Source organism: Salvelinus sp. IW2-2015, linkage group LG23, assembly GCF_002910315.2.
Source record: "Salvelinus sp. IW2-2015 linkage group LG23, ASM291031v2, whole genome shotgun sequence".
NCBI classification, from domain to species: Eukaryota; Metazoa; Chordata; class Actinopteri; order Salmoniformes; family Salmonidae; genus Salvelinus; species Salvelinus sp. IW2-2015.
The window spans coordinates 10,654,160-10,679,506 of record NC_036863.1 but is presented as its reverse complement, the minus strand read 5'-3'; the positions used below and the strand labels follow the sequence as shown (position 1 = coordinate 10,679,506).

The 25,347-nt window shown below is 41.6% G+C and overlaps 2 protein-coding genes, 1 long non-coding RNA gene, 3 other non-coding genes and 1 pseudogene across 6 annotated transcripts in view; 2 read left to right on the top strand and 5 right to left on the bottom strand.

Annotated features, from left to right (window-relative positions):
- Positions 1-633: 633 nt before the first annotated feature.
- On the bottom strand, positions 634-4,385 carry LOC111950646 (uncharacterized). The gene is made up of 9 exons (XR_002875511.2): positions 4,278-4,385; positions 3,436-3,492; positions 3,023-3,066; positions 2,780-2,848; positions 2,364-2,418; positions 1,791-1,836; positions 1,347-1,416; positions 1,072-1,104; positions 634-797 (listed from the first exon to the last, which is right to left on the bottom strand). It is a non-coding gene; the product is annotated as an uncharacterized lncRNA (long non-coding RNA).
- LOC111951225 (small nucleolar RNA SNORA8) lies at positions 1,609-1,748 on the bottom strand. The gene has a single exon (XR_002875585.1). It is a non-coding gene; the product is annotated as a small nucleolar RNA SNORA8 (small nucleolar RNA).
- On the bottom strand, positions 1,901-2,037 carry LOC111951224 (small nucleolar RNA SNORA8). The gene has a single exon (XR_002875584.1). It is a non-coding gene; the product is annotated as a small nucleolar RNA SNORA8 (small nucleolar RNA).
- Positions 2,487-2,620, bottom strand: LOC111951227 (small nucleolar RNA SNORA18). Its single transcript, XR_002875587.1, has one exon. It is a non-coding gene; the product is annotated as a small nucleolar RNA SNORA18 (small nucleolar RNA).
- A 325-nt stretch (positions 4,386-4,710) lies between the features above and the next one.
- Positions 4,711-17,989, top strand: si:ch211-209a2.2 (L-asparaginase). The gene is made up of 7 exons (XM_023967450.2): positions 4,711-4,986; positions 5,297-5,392; positions 5,896-6,059; positions 16,265-16,348; positions 16,842-16,941; positions 17,149-17,211; positions 17,670-17,989. The coding sequence occupies exons 1-7, from the start codon at positions 4,876-4,878 to the stop codon at positions 17,850-17,852; spliced, it is 801 nt and encodes a 266-aa protein (XP_023823218.1). The 5' UTR covers positions 4,711-4,875; the 3' UTR covers positions 17,853-17,989.
- A 75-nt stretch (positions 17,990-18,064) lies between these two features.
- Positions 18,065-19,855, top strand: LOC111950593 (cadherin-12 pseudogene; annotated as a pseudogene).
- Positions 19,856-20,847: 992 nt separating this feature from the next.
- LOC111950595 (double C2-like domain-containing protein beta) overlaps positions 20,848-25,347 on the bottom strand; it is a 179,288-nt gene continuing 174,788 nt past the window's right edge. The window contains 2 exon segments of the mRNA XM_023968298.2: positions 20,848-24,333; positions 25,087-25,183. Of these exon segments, the coding sequence (XP_023824066.1) occupies positions 24,197-24,333; positions 25,087-25,183 (234 nt within the window). The 3' untranslated portion in view covers positions 20,848-24,196.

Here is a 25,347-nt window from a genome sequence, read left to right as displayed (position 1 = left end):
CAGCCCAAACTACATCGTAACACACCTCCAACAACCAGTGACAAACCGATGTGCAAATATGCATTAACAGGAATGAATCGTTGCCAAATTTATGCAAGGCAGACAGGAGCGCTGCCCTAACCCACCTTTTCTCCTGTGACGATCCCCCCATGGAACCACCAGGCCCGATCTTATATACAAAACCCGACAACACACCTTCAAACCTAGTCCCGAAGTCCACCTTCCTAGTGGGTGTGAGGTCTGTGCCAATTATGCCGCAAACCGAGTGTAGCACAGCACCAAACACCCATACTGGAAATTTAGATGTATTTGACTTATTTTACCTACTGAAATAAAGACCCAAGCTATGTGTCAAATAACTGGACAGGGCCCATAAAAAGCTAATCAGAATCCCCCCCCCCCCAAAATGCATCTTCTCCAGCACAAGTCACACCCGTTTCTTGATATGGCTCACTTCACTAGTGTCTGGATCTTGGCAAAGGAGAAACAGTTACTAACTGGGATGTAAACAAATGTGCACACATTTCGAGAACTAAGCTTTGTGTATATTGGAAAAATCAGGGGATCTTCAATTTCAGGTCATGAACCCAACACTTTACATGTTTCTATCCAAGAGAGTAGAAAGTAATCAAATTACATTACCAACCATTTTATTGAAATTATCAGAAGCACAACAGGTCAGATTGAGCTACATCTTAAATGCATTTTAAATTAAATCTTGGAGAAAGCATTCATCATGTCAATTTCTTCAAATGTTTCTTAACTTGATAGGTGCATGCAGGGCTGAAACAGATCACCTGTTGATTAGACAGACATTTAGCATAAACTTACCATAACCAATATCTTAACATTCTTAATAAGCAAGCAAGATCTAAGCGATGATGTAATATTGGGTAAAGAGTCATGTTGCCCGTGTAGACTGCAGACCACAAATGGCAAAAAGGATCTGCAAATAGTCACCAGGGGCGCTGCTGTGGGATCACTGCGTGAAGGACCAGCAGTGGGAAAGCCTGACAGGCCCCCTTTGAAAATGATCCAGCACACATTGCACTGAGTAGCTTCTCAACTTACTCTGGTCATTTCAGTAGGCCAGGGATGAACAACCTGAAAGAGACAATTCACCAAGTTAAATACAAATATGAGTTAACTGAAGAGTTAGTGCAATAAAGTGAACTTTGTTATTTCACTGTTTCCAATAGAGACCCTCCAGCGTGGAGCTGGCGAGACCCACTGGAAGGTTTACTTTACGGTCAATTCCACAGCAAGTCAGGAACTGAATATCCCAAGAGCCTTGGTATATGACCAAACTGATGACAGCCAAAAAGTCCAGGAAGACAAGATGTTACCTTCACTGGAGATAAATCATTCAGCCAAGTTCTGGTGTACTGGAACATCAAAAGACCAGTCCTGGTGTACCTGAAGTGAAGTCAACGCTTAATTACTCAATACATTAAAGACACTCCAGCAGGGCATTTATCACACATCATGGCCAGTATTCTTAGCCTTTAATACACAATTGACCATAATCTAAATGACCAGAAAAATTACATTGAGACATTGACAACCAATTTGGGGAATCATTGTCAGGGAGTATCCTGAGGGGGAAAGTGTTGTCTCAGCACAAATACCAGGGCGCCAGGCACAGACCAGCCCAAAGCCTAACGATGCCATATGCAGAGTTGATCTTGCACTGTTTTATGAACAGAACAGCCCGTGGTGAAGGCTGGCTGCAGATACCATACAGTGCTACTCAGTGGGCCCTCTGCTAGCGACTGTACACAAATACTCACTTAAATCATTACCATCTCAGAGCCCATGGCACACGATACAACAGGCCTGTCAAGAGAACAGATTAAATTGGCATACTGGAAGTTCAATGATGTAAACTTAATGAGAAGTGAAGTGTCTCGACAGATATACCAGGACGCCACACACAAAGACATGGAGACCAACGATGCTTTATGCCGAGTTTATCTTGCACTGACTAATGAACAGTCCAACCGGAGTAGCAGCTGGCTGCAGATACCATGCAGTGCTTTGATCATAGTCTATCCCTCCCATACACCCCAGAGATTAGAAACTAAATCCCATGACTGAAACCCAAGTTCCTCAGATTGTCTGCAGTTCGGGTTTTGGGTTTGGGTTCCGTTTAAGACCAATATTGAACTAATTAACAGAAATTCCAGTGAACGAACAGACATTCAGAAATTCAGTTAGTGCGCTAGTTATGTCCCATCCCACGGCCTTCGTAATGGAAGAGTCCATTGAGACGTGCGCAAATGAAGACGTGCCCTTAAATGTTTGGCACCTGCTAGACTAAGAATATTGACCAGTCTACTATATAGTCAGCCCTCAATACTCACCAAAGGGACGTTGTGCATCTGGGCTTGAGAGCCACCTTGTGGCCATTTGGTAGACCTATACCAGAGAAGCAGATCATTAGAAACAGTTTCACTTTAAATTATAACAGAGCTGCAATTTTGAGTATTTGTTCTGTAGTAATATCCCACAGGGCTAATGGCAGTAGCCCTGTGGGTAAAGCGAAACCACAAATTTGTTCTTTGAGGCATTTCCAACGACTAAGGCCCACGGTGAGGAGTCTGTCGGGATAGACCTCAGTACATATAGCACAGGAAGCTTTAAATATGAAGCACTGAGGATTATATCAATATAGTGAACTAGGCATTGCAAGTGGTGAAAGTAACCATGCACTATAAAACTAAGTGCATGCCAAGGTTATTTGATTTAACGCAATTAGATCTTGGAAATACAAACTAACATCACAAGGCCAATGACCATACGCTCAGGAACTCTTGGGTATTCAGGGCAACTTAGTTGCCCCTTGAAGCTGTTGAAGCAATGGATAGTAGTGAATTCAATGAATATGAACACGTGTTTGCAGCATTTACATCCCTGGTTCGTTCAGAAAGGCATACCTTAATCACAATTCAGAGCAGTTGAACATTTAAGCCAATCATCATTACTACCATTAATATATCAAGCTTAAGGTGATCAAACATACCTGAGTTTGAGCTTGAATTATACATCTTCATATTAAGCTCTTCCCTGAAAGACGAAGACACCGGATAAATAGCAAATACTTTGTAATAATACATTTACAAATTGATTGTGTTATGTGTTGCTCCCACAATATGGTGTCTTGTCAATAATATTTTATTTCCAGTCCCAGCCCCATCCAAGCAGGAAGCCGTTTAGCAGGCTATCATTGTAAATATTTTCTTAACCAACTTGCCTAGTTAAAGATAAATAAATGTCCAGTCTCATAAGTAACACTGCTGCTAGGTGAACACAGCAGTGGGTTGCAAGAGAATGGATTGCTATGTGCACTGCGCCAGCACTAAGGCCCACGATGTCAAGGCCCCTACTGGCACGGTGCTTACAAAGACAGGAAATGTAAGATAGGAAAAGTCTTACCACATGGAACAGCTTCTGGCTCAACTCAAGATAGCCAAATGTTGGGCCTGTCATTTCCTGCAATTATCAAGGTTCAGAGGGAATAAGGCATGTGAAGCAAAATCATAAAATAACGTTAGACGCCCATATGCCTGTTTAAATCCAATGTCAGATTGTATTTTAACGGTAAATTAGCGTTACTAGCAATATTCGCAAATAGTTTACATTAGTTTGGGTAAAGACCTTTAGTTCTAGATAACCATTAATGACGTTACCTAGCAGATGAATTAACTAGCGAGGATGTTACGGGCCTCATTGTCACCAATACAATTAATCTGTAAAGATGAAAGCAAACCCGACAGTTCTATAGCCATTTCACATCGATGAAATTCACCCATTGAATCTAGGAAACTCCATAAGTAGCGGTGCACATGGCATTTAGCTAGCCAGTTATCGTCGGGCCTGTTTACTTACATTAGATGGCCTGGCAACAGACTAGAAACAAAAACAGTCTAGTCAAAACCACTACAATATGCAAGTTATATTAGCCAATAGATAAACCAGGCCAAAATAGTTAGCTACTTGTAGTTTGATGCCTCTTTTGCAAACGTTAACGAGCTAACATTAGCGAGCCATTTGCAACACCGCGTGGCAGGGCAGCAATATCACAACTACTCAAATTGTATTTGTCACATTCGCCGAATACAACAGCAGTGAAATGCTTACTTAAAAAGCCCTTAACCAACAACGCAGTTAAGAAAACAGAAATAACAAATATTTAGAGAAAAAAAGAAACTAAGATAAGTTTCTAAACATTGAACGCACAACGTGGATTAATACATTACTCTGTAATTCAATTGTACCTTCATTACTGAATTAAGCAGCACCGTCGACAGAGCATGTCAGCATGCTAATTTACCAAACCGATCCTGAAGACTGACGAAATGAGACCGTTGAAGGAGTCCGAAGAGTATTTATAGGACAACGCTGGCAGAAAACGCTTTACGGCATACCACCACAACCAATCATAGTCGAGTCCGAAGAGTATTTATAAGACAACGCTAGCAGAAAACTCTTTACGGCATACCACCACAACCAATCATAGTCGTGGATATTTTGCCGCAAGAAGGCTAGGTACTATTTTCCCATACAGACGAGAAACGTGAAACATTCAATTAATGTAAATGATAATACTTGCATTTGTGAACACTTTGAATGCTATGTTCAAGAAGTTACGTTAATGATGTTAATTACAATACGTTCAACAAGTAAACAAATCACATCTGTTTGATATGCATGTGCTATGTCACGTGACGGGTGGGAACTTTCGAACCCGGGAAACCATTCATTTATTTTTAATGTTAGTGAATAATTTCATTATTTTGAACCCCCAGACAGGCCTTGTAGTGGTGTTGCCTCTCAATAAAAGTTTATATTGCGAAAGCTTAGTAATTCGCCACTATGGGTATTTATCATTCAAAAGGAAAGATCCCTGAAGAAGTTTACAGATTTTGGTCAGCTGTGGCATCATCCATCCGTCTGGGATGGTTGGGGACTGATGATATGGCAAAGGTTGGTGTGTTTAGCCAGCAAACTAAAGTTCGCTAGTAAACCAATATAACGTTATAGAGTAGTAAGTAACGGCTAACTATCTAGCGTTAGCCCTGAACTATGTCAGCTTCTAGCTAGCTAACCGTTGGATGCATCAATCACAGTCGGTCAAAAGTACAACGTTATTGGTGAACTGTCTGTTCTTCAGTCAAGTCAATCAATGTCAATATGAAACTATAATCCATGATACTACATGGAATATAGCCTTTTGCAAGGTTCATTTTATTGTCCTAACTCAATTGTAAGGTTCACTTTCTTGTACTAACCGTAGGAGATGAAGGTGTGCCAGCTTGCTATTTTCCCCATGCTGTTGAATGCCTCTGCTTTGCAAGGAGACATTGTTGGTCTTGAGGGACACTTACAACAGGTAACGTTACCCAGAGTATTATTATCGACCAATATATATATATATATAGCTATATATATATATATGGGAAAAAGCTATATAGCTATATATATAGCTATATAGCTTTTTTCCCATGATGTTTTGAGCCACGTTACAATTGATATAGAGAAGTATGGGGACACCCTCTCTCGAAGTAAGGGGGTAATGTAGCGACCTCTACAAGGGGTTTGGACCTCTTGGCTTAACTGTTAAGGCGTTGGTTTGACGGTCGTTGGACCCAGGTTCAAGTCCCCAGTCGGGGTTATCTCCCGAATTCACTACAGTTATATAAGTAACTACTATTAGCCTAGCTAGTAGTACTTACTTAGTTAGCTAGCTACTGTGTCATACAACTGAATTTGTGGTAATAACGTTAGTTCATGAAAGCATTGCTACTGTATCATCATTTAGAGGAATTTAATTCGGTTGACATAAGTATTGATACTTAGGAAATTCATCCCAAAATGTTGACTGTCATGCTTTAGGGAGCTGATGTGTCTGTGTCAGACGGACATGGGAGGACACCTCTCCACCTGGCTGCTGGTGAGGGGGATGTCGAGACTGTCAGATTCCTGCTGAAGAAGGGAGCAGATGTCAACGTTAGGGATTTTGCGAGAGAAACTGCTCTCCGAGATGGCATTCGCTGCAAGTGAGAAAACAAACCTCAATCTTCGATTATCTGTGTCTGGTGGGGCCCAGTGGTATTTGCATTTTAGTCATTTAGCAGATGCTCTTATCCAGAGCAATTTACAGTAGTGAGTAGGGTTGCAAAATGTCGGAAACTTTCCAGGAAATGTTCCATGGGAAGTTAAGCCCGGGATATTGGGGAATTTTGCTTAAATTCATCAAAGAAGTTAGCTTATAACAGTGAACCTTTTTTGTGGGATACACATAAGGCAATTCTAGGGCTTGTGGCATATTTTGGTTAAACTATCCACAATTCAATGGAATTGCAATCCTCTGCATGAACAGTGCATTCTTCCATCACATGTGTAGTGCACTCTTCCATCACATGTACAGCTGATTCTCCAGATCTTGCACACTAATGAGATGCTATTGAGCCCACACTACTACACTGTCTGAGTCAAGGACTACATGCTTTCTGGTCAGTTTTGATTACAATACTGGGTGGGGTGAATATATTTTATATGACATACATGATTTTTTGTTAAATAGTAAATAATAGCCTACAGCAAAGTGTTTAAATAATTTTCAACTTGTTAACAATTTGAACACTATCAGATGTGTGGAGACATTTCACTGCAGCTAATGTAGAAGGAAAAGATGTGTACATTTGCAAATACTGTGCCAAATCATATGTGGAGAATGCAACAAAGATGCATAATCATCTGGCCAAGTGCATAAAGTTCCCTCAGCGAGCAACCTCTGACAAAAGTCCCTCTACTTCTATTCGAGGTGAAAATTAGGAATCAGACACCTTATCGATAGCAACAGCTCATGGTACTACTGGAATCAGACGTTTTTTTTACTCAATGGAGGAATATAAGTCAGAGAAATGCTGATGATTGTCTTGCTCGAGCTGTGTATGCAACTGGTTCACCTCTGATGCTCACAGGCAATGTGTATTGGAAGAGCTTTCTGAATGTTCTTCGCCCAACATACACCCTTCCAACCAGACATGCTTTATCTACTAATTTGCTGGATGCAGAGTTCAACAGAGTTCAAGTGAAGGTCAAGCAAATCATCGAGAAAGCAGACTGTATTGCAATCATCTCTGATGGGTGGTCGAATGTTTGTGGGCAAGGAATAATTAACTACATCATCTCCACCCCTCAACCAGTATTCTACAAGAGCACAGACACAAGGGACAACAGACACACCGGTCTTTACATTGCAGATGAGCTGAAGGCAGTCATCAATGACCTTGGACCACAGAAGGTATTTGCACTGGTGACAGACAATTCTGCGAACATGAAGGCTGCTTGGTCTAAAGTGGAGGAGTCCTACCCTCACATCACACCCTTTGGCTGTGCTGCTCAAGCATTGAATCTGCTCAAGGACATCATGGTACTGAAAACAATGGATATACTCTACAAGAGATCCAAGGAAATGGTTAGGTATGTGAAGGGTCATCAAGTTATAGCAGCAATCTACCTCACCAAGCAAAGTGAGAAGAATAAGAGCACCACATTGAAGCTGCCCAGCAACACCCGTTGGGTTGGTGTTGTCATCATGTTTGACAGTCTCCTGGAGGGGAAGGAGTCTCCAAGAAATGGCCATATTATAGTCTGCCGATATGTACAGCCCCATCAAGAGGATCCTCATGGATTATGTATTTTGGGAGAGAGTGGTAAGCAGCTTGAAACTCCTGAAACCTATAGCAGTAGCCATTGCACGGATTGGGGGAGACAATGCCATCCTGTCTGATGTTCAGACTCTGCTTGCAGATGTAAGAGAATAAATCCGTACTGCCCTGCCCACTTCACTGTTGCTCCAAGCAGAGGAAACTGCAGTTCTGAAGTACATCAAAAAGCGTGAAGACATCTGCTTGAAGCCCATACACGCCGCAGCGTACATGTTGGACCCCAAGTATGCTGGCAAGAGCATCCTGTCTGGTGCAGAGATCAACAAGGCCTATGGAGTCATCACTACCGTGTCTCGCCACCTTGGCCTGGATGAGGGCATGGTTCTTGGCAGTCTGGCGAATTACACTTCCAAGCAAGGGCTTTGGGATGGAGATGCAATATGGCAGTCGTGCCAACATATCTCATCAGCAACCTAGTGGAGAGACTTTGTGGATCTGAGGCTCTTTCCCCTGTTGCCTCCATCATCCTCCAAATCCCACCAACATCACCTGCCTCAGAGCGCAACTGGTCCTTGTTTGGGAATACACACACCAAAGCACGCAACATGCTGACAAATACAAGGGTTGAAAAATTGGTGGCCATCTTGGCAAATTTGAGGCTTTTTGAGCCTGACAATAAGCAATCCTCAACAAGGTTGGAAAGTGACCGTGAAGATGAGGCCTCAGAGTCTGATGTTCAAGAGGTGGACATTGAGGAGGTCCAGGGAGAAGACATGGAGGCCTGAGAGGAAGACAACCAAAGCTTTAGTTTCTAGACGTTTTTGGGAGATGTGATGGATCATCCTTCAATTTTCCCTTTCTTTTGTTGTTCAGTGAAATCATCTCATGTGAAGAGTCAACTCATTTAATTAAAGTTCAATTCGGAACTAAATTTCTATTTTTATTTCTATTGGAAGGATTTAATCATTTGCAATTAAGTCTACTTATGATAAGGTAAAAGGTTTATGTTTCTGTCTCCATATGATATGGTAAATATATCCAATGTAAAAAAACATCAATATTTACACTACCGTTCAAAAGTTTGGGGTCACTTAGAAATGTCCTTGTTTTTGAAAGAAAATCAAAAATTTTGTCCATTAAAAACTTATTGTCAATATGGGGGCGCTGTTTCCACTTTGGAAAAAATCGTGCCCAAATTAAACTGCCTCGTACTCTATTCTAGATCGTACAAATATGCATTATTATTACTATTGGATAGAAAACACTCTCAAGTTTCTAAAAACTGTTTGAATTATATCTGTGAGTTAAAACAGAACTTATTTTGCAGCAAACTTCCAGACAGGAAGTGAAAAAATCTGAAAACGATTGCTCTGTTCCAGGCCTTGCCTATGGAATGCCTATATTTATGGTAAGCATGCACTTCATTACGCCTTCCACTAGATGTCAACAGGCAGTGGAAGGTGGAATGGGGTGTCTAGCTTGAATCTGAGGTCGAACAAGAGCTCTTGGTAATGACGTGTCCAGGATTCCTTTCTCTACCTAGGCGCGGAAGCACCTCCCTATTGTTCTTATGATAAGCGTTCGGTATACACGGCTAATATCTCCGGCTTTTTTTATTTGATACATATTAGAAAAACATCATAAAGTAGGTTTTTTTCAACCGAGTTTCATCAGTTTATTCAACGTTTAATGGGACTTTTGGAGTTTTCCGTTCTCTGCGTCGAGAGAAATTGGGAACGTCATCAACATTGGCTAGCCTTGTGGAGCGAATTCGACAGGGAGAGAGGACATTCTTAAAACCAAACAACGATTTATTCTGAACAAAGGACTCCTTGTACAAGATTCTGGATGGAAGCTCAGCAAAAGTAAGAACAATTTATGATGTTATTTCGTATTTTCTGTGGAAAATGTTTTAGTCCCAATTATCCGCCCTTTTTCGTGCGCTGCTTTCGCTCGCTTGAGTAGATCGTAAAGCTGTTGTTATGGTAAAGTTATTTTTAAAATCTAACATGGCGGTTGCATTAAGAAACTAGTGTATCTTTCATTTGCTGTCCAACATGTATTTTTTAGTAAAGTTTATGATGAGTTCTTTGGTCAGATTAGGTGAGTGTCCAAAATAGCTCCGGACAATTTGGTGAATCGATGCTACACATTCACAATGTATAACCACGGTTTGCAGCTCTAAATATGCACATTTTCAAACAAAACATAAGTGTATTGTATAACCTGATGTTTATAAGACTGTCATCTGATGAAGTTGGTCAAGGTTAGTGATTAATTTTATATCTTTTGCTGGTTTTTGCGATCGCTACCTTTTGCTGCTAATAAATGCATTTGTGTGTTTGGCTATTGTGGTAAGCTAATATAATGCTATATTGTGTTTTCGCTGTAAAACACTTAAAAAATCGAAAAAAATTTGGCTGGATTCACAAGATGTTTATCTTTCATTTGCTGTACACAATAATTTTCATAAATGTTTATGATGAGTATTTAGGTATTTCACGTTGCTCTCTGTAATTATTCTGGCTGCTTGGTGATATTTTTGATGGTAGCTGCAATGTAAAACTATGATTTATACATCAAATATGCACATTTCGAACAAAACATACATTTATTGTATACATGTTATAAGACTGTCATCTGATGAAGTTGTTTTTCTTGTTAGTGACTAATTATATCTCTATTTGGTCGGTTTTGTGATAGCTACCTATGCGGTAGAAAAATTGTGAAAATATGCGGTTGAGTCTTTTGCTATTGTGGTTAGCTAATAGAAATACATATTGTGTTTTCGCTGTAAAACATTTTAAAAATCGGAAATGATGGCTGGATTCACAAGATGTTTATCTTTCATTTGCTGTATTGGACTTGTGATTTCATGAAAATTATATTATATGATATCCCTGTCGCGTTAGGCTAGGCTATGCTAGTCAGCTTTTTTGATGAGGATGCTCCCGGATCCGGGATGGGTAGCAATGAAAGGTTAAATAACATGAAATTGATCAGAAATACAGTGTAGACATTGTTAATGTTGTAAATGACTATTGTAGCTGGAAACAGCTGATTTTTAAAGAAATATCTACACATGCGTACAGAGGCCCATTATCAGCAACCATCACTCCTGCGTTCCAATGGCACGTTGTGTTAGCTAATCCAAGTTGATAATTGTAAAAGGCTAATTGATCATTGCCCTTCTTAATCTTTTCTTTTTATTGGCTAGTCTGAGATATGGCTTTTTCTTTGCAACTCTGCCTAGAAGGCCAGCATCCCGGAGTCGCCTCTTCACTGTTGACGTTGAGACTGGTGTTTTGCAGGTAGTATTTAATGAAGCTGCCAGTTGAGGACTTGTGAGGCGTCTGTTTCTCAAACTAAACACTCTAATGTACTTGTCCTCTTGCTCAGTTGTGCACCGGGGCCTCCCACTCCTCTTTCTATTCTGGTTAGAGACAGTTTGCGCTGTTCTGTGAAGGGAGTAGTACACAGCGTTGTACGAGATCTTCCGTTTCTTAGCAATTTCTCACATGGAATAGCCTTCATTTCTCAGAACAAGAATAGACTGACGAGTTTCAGAAGGAAGGTCTTTGTTTCTGGCCATTTTGAGCCTGTAATCAAACCCACAAATGCTGATGCTCCAGATACTCAACTGGTCTAAAGAAGGCCAGTTTTATTGCTTCTTTAATCAGAACAACAGTTTTCAGCTGTGCCCCACGTCTATTTCTATTGGCACAAGCACTGTTCATGACACAAACTGTTCACACCCCTCTTTTTGGCAGAGAGAAAATGTAACAGGTTAAAGGCTTATTTCTTGCAATTCTACACATTTTGTCATGGGGTGCAGAGAACATTTTGCAGTTTTATAGCACATTTTCTTCCAATTCTATGCATTTTTCCATATCTATTCATGTGATATTTAAGTGACTCGAACATTACCACTAAATCAAAAAAATATTAGCTGACATGGGCTAGTTGATCTGGAACTTTCTGACAAGTTATAAATAGCTATCTTACAACAGGAAAACTGAGGATGCACTACCCAATTTTGAAATCACAATTCTGTATACCTCTGGCCCTTCTTTGGACACTGTGTTAACTAACCTCCAGACGAGCTTCAATGCCATACAACTCTCCTTCCGTGGCCTCCAACTGCTCTTAAATGCAAGTGAAACTAAATGCGTGCTCTTCAACCGATCGCTGCCTGCACCTGCCCGCCCGTCCAGCATCACTACTCTGGACGGTTCTGACTTAGAATATGTGGACAACTACAAATACCTAGGTGTCTGGTTAGACTGCAAACTCTCCTTCCAGACTCACATTAAGCATCTCCAATCCAAAATTAAATCTAGAATCGGCTTCCTATTTCGCAACAAAGCATACTTCACTCATGCTGCCAAACATACCCTCGTAAAACTGAACATCCTACCGATCCTCGACTTTGGCGATGTCATTTACAAAATAGCCTACAACACTTTACTCAACAAATTGGATGCAGTCTATCACAGTGCCATCCGTTTTGTCACCAAAGCCCCATATACTACCTACCACTGCGACCTGTACACTCTCGTTGGCTGGCCCTCGCTTCATACTCGTCTCCAAACCAACTGGCTCCAGGTCATCTACAAATCTCTGCTATGTAAAGCCCCGCCTTATCTCAGCTCACTGGTCACCATAGCAGCACCCACCCGTAGCACGCGCCCCAGCAGGTATATCTTACTGGTCACCCCCAAAGCCAATTTTTCCTTTGGCCACCTTTCCTTCCAGTTCTCTGTTGCCAATGACTGGAATGAATTGCAAAACTCACTGAAGCTGGAGACTCATATCTCCCTCACTAGCTTTAAGCACCAGCTGTCAGAGCAGCTCACAGATCACTGCACCTATACATAGCCCATCTGTAAATAGCCCATCCAACTACCTCATCCCCATACTGTATTTATTTATTTATCTTGCTGTCACGGCCGTTAAAAGAAGCAGACCAAGGTGCAGCGTGGTGAGCGTACATTTTCTTTTATTAGGGAAAAAGACGCAGAACAAAACAATAAACACTACAAAAACAGACCGTGAAGCTAAAGGCTATGTGCCCTACAAACAAAGACAACTTCCCACAAAGACAGGTGGAAAAAAGGGCTACCTAAGTATGGTTCTCAATCAGAGACAACGATAGACAGCTGTCCCTAATTGAGAACCCTACCGGGCCAAAACATAGAAATACAAATCATAGAACATAGAATACCCACCCCAACTCACACCCTGACCAAACCAAAATAGAGACATAAAAAGGATCTCTAAGGTCAGGGCGTGACACTTGCTCCTTTGCACCACAGTATCTCTACTTGCACATTCATCTTCTGCACATCTACCATTCCAGTGTTTAATTGCTATATTGTAATTACTTCGCCACCATGGTTTATTTATTGCCTTACCTCCCTTATCCTACCTCATTTGCACATACTGTATATCGACTTTTTTACTGTATTATTGACTGTTTGTTTGTTCCATGTGTAATTCTGTGTTGTTGTATGTGTCAAACTGCTTTCCTTTGTCTTGGCCAGGTTGCAGCTGCAAATGAGAACTTGTTCTCAACTAGCCTACCTGGTTAAATAAAGGTTAAATAAAAAATATAAATAAATACATTCTGCTATTACAACTTCCAAGACTAAGTTGAAAGCAAGCCTGAGCTGCGTTTTTCTTTAATCAATATACAGTACGAGTCAAACGTTTGGACACACCTACTCATTCCAGGGGCTTTCTTTATTTTACTATTTTCTACATTGTAGAATAATAGTGAAGACATCAAAACTATGAAATAACACAGTAATAACAGTTTTTGAGATTCTTCAAAGAAGCCACCCTTTGCCTTGATGACAGCTTTGCACACTCTTGGCATTCTCTCAACCAGCTTCATGAGGTAGTCACCTGGAATGCATTTCAATTAACAGGTGTGCCATGTTAAAAGTGAGTTTGTGGCTCAAATGCATGAAGAAGTAAAGAAATTCCAATCAGTTCAGTTGTGACAGGGTAGGAAGTGGTATACAGAAGCCCTGGTTGGTGAAATACCAAGTCCATATTATGGCAATAACAGCCCAAATAAGCAAAGAGAAACAACAGTCCATCATTACTTTAAGACATGAAGGTCAGTCAATCTGGGAAAATGTCAAGAACTTTGAAGATTTCATCAAGTGCAATCACAAAAACCATCAAGCGCTATGATGAAACTGGCTCTCATGAGGACCGCCACAGGAAAGGAAGACCCAGAGTTACCTCTGCTGCAGAGGATAAGTTCATTAGAGTCACTAGCCTCAGAAATTGCGGCGCAAATAAATGTTTCTCAGAGTTCAAGTAACAGACACACCTCAACATCAACTGTTCAGAGGAGACTGCGTGAATCAGGCCTTCATGGTCGAATTGCTGCAAAGACACCACTACTGAAGGACACCAATAAGAAGAAGTGACTTGATTGGAACAAGAAACACAAGCAATGGACATTAGACCGGTGGAAATCTGTCCTTTGGTCTGATGAGTCCAAGTTGGGGATTTTTGGTTCCAACCGCCATGTCTTTGTGAGACACAGAGTAGGTGAACGGATGATCTCCGCATGTGTGGTTCCCACCCTGAAGCATGGAGGAGGTGGTGTGTGGGTGCTTTGCTCGTGACATTGTGATTTATTTAGAATTCAAGGCACACTTAACCAGCATGGCTACTACTGCATTCTGCAGTGATTCGTCATCACATCTGGTTTGCTTTTAGTGGAACTATCATTTGTTTTTCAACAGGACAATGACCCAACACACCTCCAGGCTGTGTAAGGGCTATTTGACCAAGAAGGAGAGTGATGGAGTGCTGCATCAGATGACCTGGCCTCCACAATCACCCGACCTCAACCCAATTGAGATGGTTTGTGATGAGTTGGACCGCAGAGTTAAGGAAAAGCAGCCAACAAGTTCTCAGCATATGTGGGAACTCCTTCAAGACTGTTGGAAAAGCATTCCTACAGGAATAGAAAATAGTAAAAATAAAGAAAAACCCTTGAATGAGTATGTGTTTCCAAAGTTTTGACTGGTACTGTACAGTATATAAAAAAATAAAAATAAAATTGTGTCGGGGAGATCCCCATGCCCCTCCTGCCGACCCCTCGGGGTGCGCCCCACAGTTTGGAAACCACTGATGTAGGCAATACCCGCACTGTATCTGCAAGCTGTTGGTTAGAGTACACGTGCCAATACCAGAGTGGGCACATTCGCTATATAACATTATGTGACAAAATGATCAGTGGAGTTTAAAATTCGATGGAAACCCATTTAACTTGTGTTTTTTTAATTTATTGGGAATTTAACCACAAAAGTAATTTGATGGAAAGTTAACACAACTCTGGTGAGAAAATGTGCATTGTAATGGGTGCGTGTCGGTGGCAGGGAAGTCAGGCGCAGGAAAACGAACTTGATATAAACAGAGTCGTTTAATAAGTTCTCATAAATCAAAACAAAAAATATATGTATCCCAAAAATAATATAAGTGGGTACAAAACCCGCCACACCGACACATGACTTGCACATAACATACAATAAAACAATCTCCGCCAAGGACATGAGGGGAAACCGAGTGTCACGGCTTTCTAATTCCTCCTCCTCTGACGAGGAGAGGCGAGAAGGATCGGACCAATACGCGGAGTGGTTAGTGTCCATAATTTATTAGCATCGAACTGAACACTATAATGAAACAAAATAACAAATAGAAAACCGACAAACAGTCCCGTGTGGCACAACGACTACACGGAAGACAAACACCCACAAAACACAAGTGAAACCCAGGCTGCCTAAGTATGATTCTCAATCAGGGACAACGATTGACAGCTGTCTCTGATTGAGAATCATACCCTGCCGGACACAAACATCCCAACATAGAAAATACCACATAGACAAACCCACCCAACTCACGCCCTGACCAACTAAATAAATACAAGAAAAAGGAAAACAGGTCAGGAACGTGACACCGAGGGTTAAATACAAAACATGTAATTGATGGGATTGGAACCAGGTGTGAAGGAAGACAAGACAAAACCAATGAAAAATGGATCAGTAATGGCTAGAAGGTTGGTGACTTCGAACGCCGAACACCGCCCGAACAAGGAGAGGGACCGACTTCGGCGGAAGTCGTGACATGCATATTGTTTTTATGTGGATTTTAGAATATTTGCATGAACATTTTTCACCGATTGGATGTAAACATAGTTTGACTTGGAAATAAAAGTGCTGAAAACAAATTGGCTCCCTAGAGAACAAGCTATGAAGGAAAAATACTGGAATTTTGGTGCAGGTACAGCCAACTAGCGCAAAAATAATATTGCAATATTGTCTTACGATATATAACTGTATACATGTCCCCCCTATCACTAATGGCATGGCAATTATACAATAACTGCAAATGTATATATTTACACATTATTTGAAACGTTTCCAGGAAAGATTTTTCCTCATGTTTTTGTTATGCATCAGTATCTAAAGCTCCAAATGGGAGACCTCATCTGAGATGAATGGCTAGACTAAAGGTATTTTACCAGGAGTCCCTCAACAACATGACTCTTCATTGTGTCCATACAGGAGCATAGAGGTTGTTTCCCAACTGATGAGTGAGGGTGCTCACCTGGAGACATCCTCTCTGGAACTGGGGGTTGAGATGTGTTGGTGGGTGAGCTAAATTAAGTAGCCAGCTACTGAATGTATTGAATCTTATGGTTAACTTAAACAGCATATAACCTAGCTGTGGTCACCAACACTGGTCCTGGAGAGCAATGGCATTTGCAGGTTTTTGTTCCCCCCAGATTCTGCTAATCAACTGTTCATCAAGACTTTCATTAGTTGAATTATGTATGTTAGTACTAGGCTGGGACAAAAGTCTTGCACAACTCTAGTCCTGCAGTGACCAGGGTTGGTGACCACTGGCATATATTGAAAGTCACGTCTCAGAGCTATTTGTGCACTTATAATTGTATGAAAATGATCACTGCTTAATTTCCCTATGTGTAGAAGGGCTGCACATTTAATGTATTGAATTCATCACAGTTTTATGAAAATGTTTGATTTCCTTACTGTCATACATAGAACTGACCTTTGAATACATAATAATTGGGAATGACACCGTGTTTGAGATGTAATTAAAGGCCTCTCTTGTCTGCAGCCTTGCGTTCTTGGGAGACTTCAAGCAGATGGAGGTGTGGAAGCAGGCAGGGGTTAGCTTCAACTTTGCTGATGCCGATGGCAGAACTCCTCTGCATGTGGTGGGTTTCTACTTTCCCATAAATCTTCACTGTAACATGATTTTGTACTTAGCAGTACTATGATTTAGATATTGTCAGAATAACATTGTGGTCTGGCATGACCTAATTCTTTAAAGATATTGAAGTACACCAATATACAGAATGAAACATGTTGATGGATAGAACTGCAATGAATACAAAAAAGCATGTAACTTTGGTTTATTCTAGGCTGTCTGCACTAACCAGCCAGACATGGTCAGGTTCTGCATCAGGAACGGCGCCAGTCTTGAGGTTTTGAATTCTCCACAACCAACCAGGTTTAATATAGTACAGTGCATTCGGAAAGTATTCAGACTCCTTAACCTTTTCCATATTTTGTTACATTACAGCCTTATTCTTAAATGGATTAAACCTGTTTTTGCTTTGTCATTATGTGGTATTGTGTGTAGATTGATTAGGAAAATGTTTTATTTAATCCACTTTAGAATAAGGCTGTAATGTGGAAAAAGTGAATGGGGTCTGAATACTTTCCGAATGCACTGAATTTGGTCCAATAAATTACATTTATTCAGATAAATGTGTAATTCAGAGGTGATAATCTGTTATACCATTTCTAATTTCTCACTTCTATAACTTATCCAAATGGACCAGTAGCCTTAGTCTACCCTATACGTTGTGATAATCAATCACATCCGTGGCTACCCCTAAAAGGACAGTCTGAGTGATTTGTGTCTGTATTGTCACTGCAGCAGCGCGACCTCTTCAACAACCAGCCGGTGGATGATGCTCGGCGTCTGGGTCTGCAAACCCTGGTGGAGATGCTGAGCAATGAGGCCCAGAAGGAAGCCTCCGACCTCATGGCCGAGAAAACCAAGATCAATGTGGAGGAGCAGATGGCCAGAGGCCTGGTAGAACTCTCCCTCGTCCCATAACATGGACACAATTAGCCCCATTATCCTTATCTAGTACCTAATTATCGAGTTTTGTTCACTCTTTTTCATTTTACAACTCATTTGTCTCCCTCTACTGAAATGTTTAAACTCAAAATTGATAAATGTTGAGAATTATATTTTGCTGTTTGCTCTTCATTTATTTTCTTAGCTCATTTTCCCATGTTAATTGTATTTTTATGGTTGATAATAGTTGTGAATGTTATGACTCTCTTTTTTAAAAATCCTTTTCTCCCCAATTTCGTGGTATCCAATTGTTAGTAGTTACTATCTTGTCTCATTGCTACAACTCCCGTACGGGCTCGGGAGAGACGAAGGTCGAAAGCCATGCGTCCTCCGAAACACAATCCAACCAAGCCGCACTGCTTCTTAACACAGCGCGCATCCAACCCGGAAGCCTGCCGCACCAATGTGTCGGAGGAAACACCGTGCACCTGGCGACCTGGTTAGCGCGCACTGCGCCCGGCCCGCCACAGGAGTCGCTAGTGCGCGATGAGACAAGGATATCCCTACCGGCCAAACCCTCCCTAACCCGGACGACGCTAGGCCAATTGTGCATCGCCCCACGGACCTCCCGGTTGCGGCCGGCTGCGACAGAGCCTGGGCGCGAACCCAGAGTGTCTGGTGGCACAGCTAGCACTGCGATGCAGTGCCCTAGACCACTGCATCGCAGCGGAAATATTTTTTGTGCGTTCGCGTTCTAGTCGGAACTATGAATCTCATAAATGTTTGACTTGCTAACTGGTTGAACGCAACACAAGTATAACTACAACCAGTTAAGTCAGAAATGTCAGTTTTGCTAGTTCCAACTAGCATGTCAACGCTGGATGGTCTTTGGGTGGTGGACCATTCTTTTTTTACAACCCTATCCTATCCAACAAGGTCACAGTCACAGTCAATGTGCTGGATGTCAACGAGTTCCCTCCGGAGCTCACCATTCCCTTTGACACGTTTGTGAAAATGAAAAAGTATGCCAGGTAATTCAGACCATCAATGCTACGAACAAGGATCTTCCCGCTGTTGGACAGAAGTTCTTCTTCAAGTCCCCCAGGGAAATCAGAAACATGAATTTCACTGTGCGAGACTTTGGAAACAACACAGCGGGGATAGTGACCAAGCGTGTGGGGTTTCAGAGGCGAGTCCAGGAGTACTATGTGGTGCTTGTGGTGGTGGTGGAGGACAGTGGCTACCCAGCCCAGAGCAGCACTGGCACCCTCACTGTCCGCATGTGTGTCTGTGAGACCGACGGGTCCCTCCTGTCCTGCACGGCAGAAGCAGTCTTCCTACCAGTGGGTCTCAGCACCGGGGCAGTGGATGGCCATTTTACTGTGCATGGTCATACTCCTGGTGATCGTGGTGCTCTATGTAGGCCTGAGACGGCAGAAGAAGAGGGAAACATTTACGTCGTCCAAGGAGGACATCCGGGACAACGTGATCCACTATGACGTCGAGGGGGGAGGCGAGGAGGACATCCACGCCTTCGACATGGTCACGCTAAAGAATAACAAGGCCATCAAGGAGAACATGCTCCGCCGGGGCACAGGGTCATGGTCAGATGTCACCACTCAAACTGAGATCAATGGGTCAACCCCTACCAGAGGGCAGCACTGACATCATCAGGGACTATATTCACCAGCGTCTCCAGGAGAACCACCTGGGTTTCCCTGCTCCCCCGTATGACTCGCTGGCTACATACGCCTACGAGGGGGATGGGTCAGTGGCAGAGTCGCTGAGCTCCATCGAGTCGTGGACAGCGGACGGCGGTGAGGACTTCAGATACCTCAGCGAGTGGGGGCCGTCCTTCAAAACTTTGGCGGGGATATTAGACAAAGACAAAGCAGATCCTCCCACTGCGGAAGTGGAGGAGAGCTGAGAGTACTTGTAAAGACAGGAATAACAGAAAAGACTACTTGATTTGCAAAAGTTGGTTTACTTTTATAGTACTTTTATAGACAATGGGAATAAAATACAAGCCTTTCACTTCAGTTATCATAGTTTTGTGATGGTTGTTTGTTTTTTGGTTAAAATAAACTTGACACACAAAAGAAAATGACAACAAAAACAGCATGTCAACACGGCATTAGACCAGCTGTCACAGTATCGAATGTTGCACATGTGGAATTACAAATACACACCGCTAGAGGGCAGGCTTCAGTTCAATCCGTCTATGGTCCATTCCCTTGCAGGGAAGTTGACATACCAGTAGGGTTGCAAAATTCTGTGACATTTCAATAAATTCCCTGGTTTCCCAGAAATCCTGGTTGGAGGATTTCGGAGTCCCAGTCGGTATTAGATATAATGTCACAGTCCCGCCTGCCTGTGGGGAAAACAACCTGTGGTTACCCCATTGATTCACAGCAAAATACTATTTTCTTCTCTGCTTGTTTAAGTCAATTACAAAACTCAAGAAAAGTACAATGTTTAAAGATACATTTTCATCATTGCCTGCTCACAAGTGTTCTCACTACTTAGAAAAATGCAATATTTTAAAGCTTCCCTCATGCCTCTTTTCATGAAGGTGCTAGCAGCCACGTGAGTGAGCGCTAGCTAGCTACCTTCCGGAACATTAAGACCAACAACACAAACAAACCAAGACCAACAACACAAACAAACGGACTATACAGCTACAAGTATTGAGTGGAATTACAAACGGACTATACTAAACAAGTTAAATGCCTTAACTGATTAAATGTTTTCCACACACATACAGTCGCTACGTGTAGCCTACTTGGACAACGGCTCCCCAGATTTCCCACCTCCCACACCCAATAGCCTGAAGCCACAGGGCTCTTCTTGCTCTAAGCAAAGGCCTTCACACCCAGTAGCTCTCCAGAACTGGGGGTTGAACTTGGAGAACCCTGTAAAGAATCATGACATTACAACATGAGGCAATATTATTTTGGTTCTCTACTTTATTGAACAGGATTTCAATTTTAAACATACAAATAGCACACCATTCGCCAGAGTAAAAAACAAATGTAAGGAATAATGTAATACTTACAAAAAAATAAAAGAAATGGATAAAAGAAGAAATATTCTGGTTTCTGGTAGTTTTTTTGCTGGGTCAAAAATGTACATAACTGGATAATGTAATGAATATGGTGTACGCTCAATGAATATGGGCAATATTGGTAACCCTATCGTTGTTACTTGAAGATGAATACCTTCAGTGAGCCGAAAACAGCTTACAAAACACAATGTTCTGTGGCATGCTTGGCAACTTGCCACAGATGTTTTTGTCAGTACAAAAAACACCTGACCAAGATAATAAGCTCAGACTAATTAAATTCACAGCCTTTCCATCACCAGTCTGCCACATTCGGATTACTGTAAAAAATGACACTAAAACATCCTCCATATAAGTAGAAGATGTAACTTGGCATACTGGCTTATCTGTGGTTTGTATACTACGTTCAGAAATCGGGATCTGGGCCCGCATTCACAAAGTGTCTAAGACCAGGGATGCTGATTAGGATCAGGTCACCCCAGTCCATATAATATAATTCACTATAATTTAAAAGGCAAAACTGATCCTAGATCAGCACTCTTTCTCTGAGACACTTTGTTAATACAGACCCTGTTGCCTTTCATTGTGACCTCTTCCACCCACAGACGTATAAATCCATGCTTCCACCTCAACCTTGCACCCTGCCCTCACTGTCAACACCATCACACAGTGGAATGACACTCTGGCCTTGTGTCATTTGGGTGGGAAATATTCAAAGAGTGAAACAGTGTTCAGATACTAACGCATATACATAAATATAAATGTGCCATGTATTATTTCCATATTAAAAGCTAATATTGATCTAATCTTGAGCGGTGCAAAAATACACTGTTACAAAAGAAAAGGCACGATCCTACGGCCATTCCGTGCCAAGACTAAGGTGAAATAGGAGAAAATCGAATTGTTTTTCTTAATAATTTCTTGAAAACCAGAGAACCACCAGAACTATGCAAACAATTGCCTGAGTGTTAAAAAAATGGAACAAAACAGAGGCATAGATTTTCTTCACATGCAGTCACATCCCCAGACAGTCAATGCGATAGTGTTCAAAGGTACAAAACGTTGTCCAGAAGAAATATTGACATTCTTGTAGCATCCACAGTTGTGTTATTTTTTTCACAGAAAAAACAGCAGTATCAAACATTAAGCAAAGTCATTTCATGACAAACCAATAACATCTGCATGCATTTTTGTCATAATATCCAGTTTTGAGTACAAAGGCAAACAGATTACAAAATTCCACAGGTTGGGCTGCTGTTGCGACTGTATATGCATTTGAGAAAGAGACCACCTCCATGCCTGCCTGACCCCTGTAGGACTGAGGAAGAGACCACCTCCATGCCTGTCTGACCCCTGTAGGACTGAGAAGAGACCACCTCCATGCCTGTCTGACCCCTGTAGGACTGAGGAAGAGACCACCTCCATGCCTGCCTGACCCCTGTAGGACTGAGGAAGAGATAGTGTTGGACCTTTGTGTCCAAAACAGATTCTCATTAGTAGAGGGGGAAGATATTTGACTGCTGCATAGCCAATGAGTTAGTGTTTCACAAATCACTCTCCACACCAGGCCAGAGAGACTAACGCTCAGATAGACAGGTGGAATACTTGACCCTCTCTTGAGTAAACTGTGAAGATGAAGTAGGAACGTTAAGCCCACATGGGTTGGTCAATGAAAATGAAAAATACCCTCGAAATTAGGCTCACTGCATGTTTAAGAATGAAATGGGACACAATTTGAGATTATTAAAGGAAGACAAAAGCTGTCAAAAATATCACTATGGGTAAAATAAATGAGAACACAAAATGAAACTACTTATAATCATGTAATGTCGGGTATGTACTGGTTGTATGCTGCTATACATAAACTAAAAGTACAGTTCAAGTTTGAACGCCAACAACATGTACAATGGAAAACACTAGCAATACATATACAATGATTACCTGTTGGCTAAGAATTGGCCAGTTGAATATTTCACAATTAAAAGGACAATTTGTTGGTTGCATTCACCAACATACATACAGTACAAACATGTGCACGCACACATAAACATACATTTAGCCCTGCGATTTCTTAGACAACAGGCAACAATAAAATGGTGAATATAAAATGCTTAATTTTGCACAAAGATCAAACCGTGCTTTGATATCAAATAAGTGTGAAGTGTGTTCTGAGACATATTGCCTTCTCATCGACTAAATAGGGTTCTGGGACTAAGCAGCGCCAACTCATACATTCCACTACATTAACTATGAATCGGTAGTTCCATGACAGCCCTCATGTCATTAAAAATATAGATCTATGGACAATGTTCCGCCTCAGGCAACATCATTGACAGTTTGCGAATGGGGCTGCAGATGTTCAATTCTCTTCCTCCCATACCATCCAACGCAACTCTCTGATGTTTATCAGACCTTGAATTTTATGTATGAACTGGTTCAATAACACACAGCACTTGGGTGCACATTCTCAGAGGAGTTACTGTACTGTGGGTTAGAAGGGTTATAGTCTACATTCATCTGATACACTGATTGGGGTAGCGTACATTTTACTCTACTTTAAAAACAACTGAAACACAAGCAACAAGATACTTAGCGCTACTTTATTAAAAATGCCTCACCCCTTCCTCATTTCCCTCTCCTAGCCCAAACCCTTCATCACAGGATTAGACATTTGCAATGACCTGAAAGTAGACTGTCTATATAAAACACATTACGTGTGTCTTTTTCCCCCTTTCCCCTGCAAAGACGAACTTGAGAGGAACAGCATAGGTGTGTGGAGCTGCGTCCTAGACTTGTAAACATTACATGCTTTTAAGAGCAGTGTCTGAAGTAAATAATCCACACTTTTCTCCTGTCATTTCAACAAAGTGCACACTCCCCATATCCGCCAGTAGATTTTCCAGTAAACCTAGTGAATATGCATCTCTGGACAGCAAACAATTAAAATATAATCGCATCTCTAGTTTTGTGCAGCAAACCTTTTGTTTCCCATGTGTTGCGCACTTATGGTTTTGTTGGGACACACATCAGACTCTTTCTCAACACTGCCAAACCGTTCTTTTGTGGACAGCTGCAGGTGCAGTATCATCAAATAAGCCCTAAAGACAGCACATTATCAGAAGGGGATAGAAGATAATGGGTGAGCTCAAAACCTTGGGAGAGAAATACAGAAAACAAGAGCTGTGATTTGGTAAATGTCTCCGGAAACGGGAAAGCTGGAGTGTGATTTGGTAAATTGGTCGATCAAGGCTGAACTCCTGTCCACAGCAAGTATGGGAGGTGCCTTACTTGCAAATGTGTAGGGTTTGGGGATGGGCCATTAGTCGTTGAATGTTGTACCAGGAAGTTCGTTGGTCAGCGTGTGCCAGCGCTCAATTTTCTTGTCCTTGTTTTTGAGACAGTCGAACCAGTGTTTGAGCCTCTCCCCATTGGCGCTGATGCCCAGGGATACGCCACCTGAGAACGGGGACGGTAGAACAGCAGAAAAGGGTTAGAACACAACACATATACAGTGCCTTCAGAAAATGGATACACCTGAGCTCAATTTGGAGGGTCATAGCAAAGGGGTGTGAATACTTGTATAAATGAGATATTTCTGTATTTAATTTTCAATAAATACATTTTAAAAAATCTAAAAACATGTTTTCACTGTCATTTGGGGATATTGTGTATAGATAGATGGATGAAATTATTAAAAAATATATATATTTTAAGTTCAGACAGTAATGCAACAAAATGTTAAATAAGTCAAGGGGTATGAATATTTTCTGAAGGCATTGTATTATAATCCTCAACGTCTAATCTTTCAAAATACACTGAGTCCTTGTAATTTACAGTACTTCCCTCACTCAGACAAGTTCAAGTGCACTTCAAGTTCAATGTCTCGTCCACCAACCACATGTTGGCATGACAATCTGAAAGGCTGATAGCCTGGCTGGCACGCACCAGGGGTCAGTGTTTCATGCTTGCTCCTTTAGAGCTCAGTTGTTTATTGTTGTCATTTAGAACCAGGTTTGTGGCCCTGGGCAGGTATCAGGACACATGGAGGCCTCTGGTGGGTGAACAGGTGTTGTAAACAGAGGTGCCAGGTGCAGAGAGGCAGGGGAGCCCGGGCTGGTCAGGAGTGTCACTGGTGTGGATGGCAGGGCAGTGTGCAGTTGCGCACAACGCTTTGGTCACTACGCTTGGTAACGCCTGCTTAGTGCTTACCTATAAAATCGTTGGACTTGCCAATGTCGTAATCCCAGACGGTCACCTCCAGTGTCTTCTTGCTGAGATCGGCGTATTTGATTTCGTAGAAGAACTCCTACAAAAGTCAGTATAAAATTTAAATAATGTAAAAACTTGACATGCCAAACAGCTTCTTACAGAAAGCAAGGTTATCTCCCCAAAAAGATTCCACCAGAAACATAATCAAAGGAATCTTATTTAAATACTAGAAATATAATTTTACATGAAGTAAAATTGTGT

Coding starts and splice junctions, on each gene's coding strand:
- si:ch211-209a2.2 (XM_023967450.2), top strand. CDS start 4,876: ATGGGTATTTATCATTCAAAAGGAAAGATCCCTGAAGAAGTTTACAGA. Junction 16,349..16,841: donor CTGGGGGTTGAGATGTGTTG/GTGGGTGAGCTA, acceptor TCTTGTCTGCAG/CCTTGCGTTCTTGGGAGACT. Junction 16,942..17,148: donor GCAGAACTCCTCTGCATGTG/GTGGGTTTCTAC, acceptor GGTTTATTCTAG/GCTGTCTGCACTAACCAGCC.